A 7,579-nucleotide genomic window follows, 5' to 3' on the forward strand; every position below is an offset into this window, starting at 1 on the left:
GTTAGGTAGAGAAAGGGAGATGCTTGGGGATCAGTGGAACTCACGTAGAAAAGTATGGAGGCGTCCTCAGGTTTGGTAGGTAGGGGTTGACTGGCAGATGCCGCAGCACTGTTGAGGATAACATGTAGCTTTAGCTATTGAATGAGGAACTGACAAGGGTTGACTTCAATGCTTTGAATTCAAGCGCAAATTGTTGTCCAGTATGAGAAAGCTGTGTGTCCTATCAAAACAACTTTAATTTTCTTCTTTTTTTCTTTTCTTTCGCCATGCACACTAACTAATACTGTCTATTGATAATATAATTATCAATAAGATTATTATCTGAAACCATGATCATTGACCAAATTAAAAACCTTAATTATAAGTATGATTCATCTTACCAATCCATATGCATGCAATAAATCCAACAGGAAATTTCCAGGATCACATATGCATGAATAAAGATGTGAACATAACCCTGCTTGACTTGTAACTCATACCTGAACAATACTGATATTAACTAGATCAGATAAGTCATATAATCGAGCATAAACAATGTGACTTGTATCAGAGAAGCATACAGAGGCCAAAGTCAACTCTCCTGCAACTTGGTATGCATCCATGAAAATGATTTGTTGGGCCACAAAACATGCTCATAAATAATATGACCTGTGTTCTCCTCTTGAGAGTGAGGTAAATCTACTAATGTCAACTCTCATCCAGCAAAATTCGCTAGCTGCAACACCATTATAATATTCTCAGAGACCAGTCGTCGGCGACGCGAACATTGGGTTTCCTGATAGTGAGTGCAACTGGGGGCGACGCCCTCCGGAGGGTGAGTGGACCAAGTTCGATGTTCGTTTCATGATTTCCTGGTTCGACCACAGCTTTTTTGGCGCCGGATGGCAGTCCGAGAAGTATGATTCTCTCCACAGTGCAATCTGCGGAAAATTTCTTGTCGCCTACGTTGGAGGGGCGAATGTCTATCGACGTTAGCTTGCGATCAGCGAATATAAAACGCCGATGGATGTATGCGCCCTGCTCAAAGTCATAGCTTTTGCCATCATCGATGTAGAGCTCCCCTTCGGCAGCGAGTGAACCATTAAGGGCTATTACCTGCTCACACAAGATAGCTCCATATATCACTTGCAGAAAATAGATTGAAGAGTGTACTAAGTTGATAAGATCATGATGGCAATACATGAAGCAAAATTTAAACTCAATCATTCCAACTTGAGAATGTTATATTTTCCTTTATGGCATTTACTATAGCAATAGCAAAAAACATCATAGGGACACTAGAAACCTATGCAAAGGAAGCTTGTGGTTTTCAAGCCTTTAAAACTCGTGTAAACTAACCTATTTTTCCATCACAATTTGCAGCCAACCAGATAAAGGACACATAAAGGATTTGGCAGGTAAGAGAGAGCATTTCATTCATAATAAGCATACCAGAGTGTAAGGGTCGTTCACCATCTGGGTGGAACTGCGCCTAAATCTGTCCTTTCTCGGTATAATAGTACCTGCTCTCTGGAAACTGGGTATGCTGTCCTCTGAAACAGCCAGTTTGTGGGAGACACCTCCATCAAACTTGACTCCATTTCTCAAGTTAAACCATGATGCTCCAGAAGGCAAATAAACTGATGCTGACTTTTGATCCTGTCCAGCAACAAAAGAAGATCGATTCTCCTTAAAAACTAATGAAGGAACAAATAAAAGAACTTGTAGGACACATACAGAGAAAAAAATCAAGAGTACCTTTTCATAAATCCCATGGACTAACAAACTTGAGCCAACCAGAAAAGCTTCACCATTATCATATGTTTCTTTGTCAGAAGGAAATTCCAACCACAAAGGGCGCATAACAGGGATGCCAGTTACAGCAGCCTCTCTGAATAGTGTGTAATAGTATGGCAACAATGAGTATCGAGTGTGTATTGCCTCTCTCATCAAAGCAGTGTTCTGCTCTCTGCATTGATTAGACAGAAAAATCATGCACTTTTGTGTAAATATATTTCCATAACAAACATCATATACTGCACAAATCTATGATACATTACAGATATGTTGCTGAGGTGTCCATTTTAGGATGCTACTAAGAAGACATGAGAAATCATTAGTAAAGAAGTTGTTCCATTTATGAGTTAATTGCCTTTAGAACTAGGAACCAAAACTATGCAAACCATGACTCCAAACTAAGGATAGGCATTATTCCAAACAAGTCTATAGAGAAAAAAAAAAAAGGGAAATCATAACAAAAATCTTTTAACAAAAAAAGTTATGCAATTGGACAGCTTCAGATATGCCACAGGAGCTGGTTACCATGATGTAGGGCATACAAAAGCCCTGAATATAAAAAATGCTCTTTAACTGCTACTCGTTACAAGAAACAATTAGGTACTACTTAAAGATCCTTAAACCACAATCGAAACTCAAGGAGTCTCCTTGATGTCCACTGTCCAAATTTGGTATAAAATTTCCCAAGACAAATTTAGGTTAAAAAGCAGTTACCATGTAAAGGAAAATTAGCAAAGAGGAAATTCTACCTTTTTGCTTGCAACTTAAACTCATGCAAATAAGAAGATACTCTCTAAAATTCCTCTATAATTAGGCTAGAAGAAGCAAAAAATGACAAGATTTATCACAGGGACCATGGTTTACTTCAAAGCGCTGACAGAAGTAACACAAACCCCTTTCCTACATATTTCTGCAATTAGAGAATTTGTCCTATCTCATTAAATATCTGACAATCGTGTAAGCAAGAGATGGCTTCAATGCCAGGCCAAACCAGAAACAACATTCATCCATCATTCACAGAACAATACAATTTTGTGCATATTATAGTATCTAAATAGCAATGATACATAGTGCACAACTTGATTATAGAAGCCATTTGCACCACCATTTAAGGATGCAGCGACGACAAGACCACCATGGTTCACCTCAAGGTGTACCATTGTGTTATCTTCAAATATCAAGCCATGGGTTAAGCTTTATCCATTGGATGCACCGGACTAATTGAAAAGTGTGGATCTATTATTAGATTCTACATAGTTCGATTTAGCTTTCAAACAACGAACTGTATATTAGAGGTTTAGAAGTATGGCACATGTAAAAGGGAAAGGAAACCTTAGTCATTTGATTTTCTAATGCTTATAACATATGTTGATCACTCAACTAGCCAACAGAAGTGAATTTTCATATAATCAGCTGCATTAAGAGTTGAAAATTCATCATTTTCTCTTCTTACCTGCATGTAGTGTATGCTATGTACCACACAACCAACAAAGTGAGTCCAGAAGACCTATATCCCTTCTGTTCTTATTCCCTCCTTCTGCTCTCCCTGTTCTTTTTTTCTTTGTTTCCATCACTGCTATTTGTGAAAAACATGAATACAAGTTAAACCATAACCGAATCGCATTGCCCATTTAGATCCTTTTCCTCATCTGCTAATTTTTTTTCTCTCAAATGCTAACAAAGTTAATCCACTGTATATTATAACTAGGATCAACACTCCAATCTATCTGGTTGATATAACAGCAGACCCAATTGACCACTTCCAAAACCATAAAGCATCGACCTCAAAGCCCGTTTTCTATGATCCGGTGCAGAACCTGCCATACCCGTTTTTTACACTCAGGTCCATTCCTTGATTTTTCCTTTTATACCCTAATTGAAGACATAGCTTAAACACTTCTGCTGCTTTCCTTGAAGTTTCTAAGCCACTGGATAAGAACCCATTTACTATGGTTTGAACCTGGTTCCATCATTTATCCTCAGTAGACCTGAAGATTAAATCCTGCTTAAAATGTACGTCAAGGCTAGGCTAAGCTAGTGTCATTATTTTACTAAGCATAAAAACAGCATTAAAAGCTAGGCACAAAAGAGCCTTCTACTAAGTCTACCTGAAACTAGCCAAACTGCAGCATACAGCATATTAAGACAAAGGGTTAATAATGAAGGCAAAATAACACATCACATGAAGTGACAATGAAAACACCATAAGCATTTGACTCATCAGCTGTATTCATGTTGGCCGAACAAGATAGTGACTATGAATACTGGAGCCATAAAAGGTCACGAGAATCTCCAAGTAAGTGCAACAGAAAGGAGCATGAAACCCTAGCATTTCAGTTGCTTAGTTAATATCTATAACAGAATGTACAACAAAACTAGCTTAGTTATCACAAATAAATCAAGTATGATCAGCAGACAGAAATCCTGCAATTAATATAGTATCTTGGTTGTAGATGAAGACAGTAATCATGAATACCCAAATAGCCAAGGCTCTCGTCTCTTGGTGTCATGGTGAGCATGAGCTCTAAAGAATGGATAATAAGCACCAAGCTGGTACCATCGGACTAACAAGTCATTTTCTGGGTTGCCAAAAAACCCTCCAACATCAGCACCTGTGACATAAGTTTATTTTAGAAAAGCATCCAGGTAAACATGCAATACACATCCATAACCAACTATGAAAATTTACTCACCAGAAAATGACATGCCAGCAAGACCAAGGTTTAGAATCATTGGAACCGAAACTCTGAGATGGTCCCAATCTGCAGAATTGTCTCCGGTCCAGATTGCACCATACCTTTGGCTTCCAGCAAAAATAGCTCTCGATAAAACAAACGGCCTGTCTTTTCCATTACCTCTCTTTAAGAGACCATTAGATGTAGCCATATGAAAATAGTAACCATATGCATTGTGTAATTCCCTGTGCTCTACGCCTCCCATGTGTATAGCATCCCTGGGCATGGTTACCTGAGAAAAACTGATAATTATTGCTTTTCAAGAGAGTTAAACATACTTGCAAGGAAAAAAAGAACTTACTCTTGAAGGTAGAATTTGAACATTAGTTACTATTTAGAACTGAACAGAAAAGGTCGTTTCACAAAGATGGTTGATAAATTAATCTTTAATGTGGAACTCAAGCGGAAAGGTTATGGATATCCAGCGAAAAAAGTTCTTAGGTCTTGGAAATCTACAATAACACGAAAAGTAAACAATAACATGAGTATTTTGATGTATAGAGCTTCCAAGTAAATGCTCCTTTTTGTTAATTTACATCCTATTTAATCAATCAGCATGAAAATCAAAACTAGAGTTGAATAAAGACTATGTGGTGCATCATCTGGAAAGGTGACCGTTCCTCTTTCACTGCAATTGCAAATTGAAATTGGTCCTCCAAAGTAAAACTGTGGCTAGATATGTGAACATACAAAATTAATTACTCATGCACAAATAACAACTAAACGCTACTGAGTTACCAGAATCATATTCTGATTTAAATGTTATAATTTCAATAATCTGTATTCTGTAATCTACGATGCTCCTAATGCATAGCCTAACCTTCCAGAAAATCTCCATAAAGCACTTTGTCAACAGCAGAAACTAGATGTAAATGTTGTATATTTTGGACAGAGTGGCTGATCCCCTTCTAATAAACGTAGAAGGGCCACAAATTGACATTACCTCAGGACCATTGAAGACCGAAGGCTCGTTCATGTCATTCCATATGTACAATGATGGTGTTGAACCTACATATTCCTTCAAAGAGAATTTCTCAGCCCACCACTCTCGTATCTCTGGATTCAACATATCAGGATAAGACGAGGACCCTGGCCAGCACCACCCATCAAAATCCTTCCCTGATGCATCTTTCACATAGTAACCCTTCTCGGTCGCTTCTTTGTGCAAGTAAAATGAATCATCCCGCTTGATATGAGGGTCAATAATCGTTACCATGTGCCTCCCCTTGGCAGCCAACTTGTTCTGCATCTCCTCTGGGTGTGGGAACAACACTCGGTCCCAAGTGAAGTATCGCTTCCCATCAGCATGATCGATATCGAGCCACAAGACATCATAAGGTATATCATGCTCATCGAACCCAGCATCCACAGCTGCAACATCCTCCTCGTCCCTGTAATTCCACCTGCATTGGTGATATGCCACTGCAAACTCCTGCGGCATCGCCTGAGTCCCGGTGACCGAAGCGTACTGCCGCAGCACATCCTTCGGACCTGGACCGACAAAGAAGAATGCATCCACGACTCCAGCCTCGCTCATCCAAAATGTGTCGACCCTCCCTGCGTTTGGCGCGGCCGGATCATCCCATCCGGGGGCGAGAACATCAATTTGCATCTCAGCAGCGTTGAGCCAGAAGAATCCTGACGTCGAGCGGGTGCCGTGCGAGAGCATAAAGGGGATGGATCCGTAGATCCCAAAGGGGGAATCATGGAGGTACTCGAAGACATCGAGGTTGAAGAGACGGTAGGGTTCGGATTCATCGACTCCGGGACCTCTAGTCGGACGGAGGGATAGCGACGTCGAGGCATGCTCCGGGATCCCGTAAACGAAATCGGCGCCGTGAAAGGAAACGTCGAAGCTTATCGACTGAGGACCATGAGGCCGCGAGTCGGTGTGGCTGCGAAAGTTCTCCTCCCAATTCTCGTCATCTTTCTTGGCCCTCAACTGCTCGAAATCGAACAGCCCGTGAGAGTTGAGCGAGAGGACGGGCTCGCCCCCAGATCCAGCGCGACGGACGACGATCTGGAAGGGATCGTGGCGGAGGACGCCCTCGAAGCCGTCTGCGAGGTAGAAGGAGGTGGCGGACGCGCCATCTGGGGAAAGACGAGAGAGCCAGAGCCGGCGGTCGTCGAGGTTGGGGAGGAGGACGTCGGGGAGGCGGAACCGGCGCTTTGTGGTGGGGGCGGAGGAAGGGTCCTCGTCGATCTCGAGGCGGAGGATGCCACCGCGGTATACGGAGAGGCGGAGGAGGAGAGACCGCGAGCTGGCGTCGTCGCCGTCGGCGGCGGACGGGTCGTCGTCGGTGACCTGGCGGAGGGCGGGGGCGGGGACGAGGCGGGCGGAGACTGCGCCATCTGAGAGGGAGACGTCGGCCACGGAGAAGGAGGGGAGCGAATTGGGGGCACGGCCGCGGGCGCGCTTGCAGAAGGGGGTCTGGCGGCAGGAGCGGAACTCGTCCTTCTTCCAGGCGGAGGTCAACGAGGCCAAGAAGACTAAGAAGATAAGAAAGATTAAGGCGTCCGGAGATCGGCGATTCAATCTACCCATGGTGGACGGGCAGCCGAAGCGGATGCGGACGCAGAGGCGGCGACGGTGACGACAACGGCGGCGAGACCGGAGGATTTATTCCTCTGAGAAGGGTTCGTAGTCTCGTATTGAAAAATGAGCTTCAGTGGAGATGGGAACTTGGAGAGGAACTGACCGTCCGATGTGCTTAGAAATGTTTCTGATGTGATTCTATGGGATCTACGGGTTCAAACTCTGCACGCATGATTCGGGTCGGACCTCTAACTGAATCCAATGATTGCAATACCCGAACCAACCGGTCCTTTTCTTTGGGCCGGATTGGGGCTTCGGGTTGCTAGAATTGAATTGAAACCAAACCCAAACTTGATCTTGATTGAACGCAAATCAAGTCCGACCCAACCCGGCTTGATCGTTTGGTGCACATTACTTGTAATATCAAATATTGTTGGCTAGTTTAAATTTAACGAAATAAAATATAGAAATTTGAAATTTATTTTATATTCTTGTTATCATAATACTAAATATTAATCAAAAAATTAATTGT

At 42.4% G+C, this 7,579-nt stretch overlaps 1 protein-coding gene across 1 annotated transcript; it reads right to left on the reverse strand.

The window, feature by feature from the left end:
- Positions 1–461: 461 nt before the first annotated feature.
- On the reverse strand, positions 462–7,201 carry LOC135629105 (probable glucan 1,3-alpha-glucosidase). Its single transcript, XM_065136279.1, has 6 exons — positions 5,455–7,201; positions 4,470–4,743; positions 4,253–4,388; positions 1,738–1,948; positions 1,432–1,638; positions 462–1,095 (listed from the first exon to the last, which is right to left on the reverse strand). Exons 1-6 carry the CDS (start codon positions 7,054–7,056, stop codon positions 727–729), a joined length of 2,799 nt encoding a protein of 932 aa, XP_064992351.1. The 5' UTR covers positions 7,057–7,201; the 3' UTR covers positions 462–726.
- Positions 7,202–7,579: the final 378 nt, after the last annotated feature.

The sequence above is a fragment of the Musa acuminata genome, chromosome BXJ3-1 (genome assembly GCF_036884655.1).
Source record: "Musa acuminata AAA Group cultivar baxijiao chromosome BXJ3-1, Cavendish_Baxijiao_AAA, whole genome shotgun sequence".
Classification (NCBI taxonomy): domain Eukaryota; kingdom Viridiplantae; phylum Streptophyta; class Magnoliopsida; order Zingiberales; family Musaceae; genus Musa; species Musa acuminata.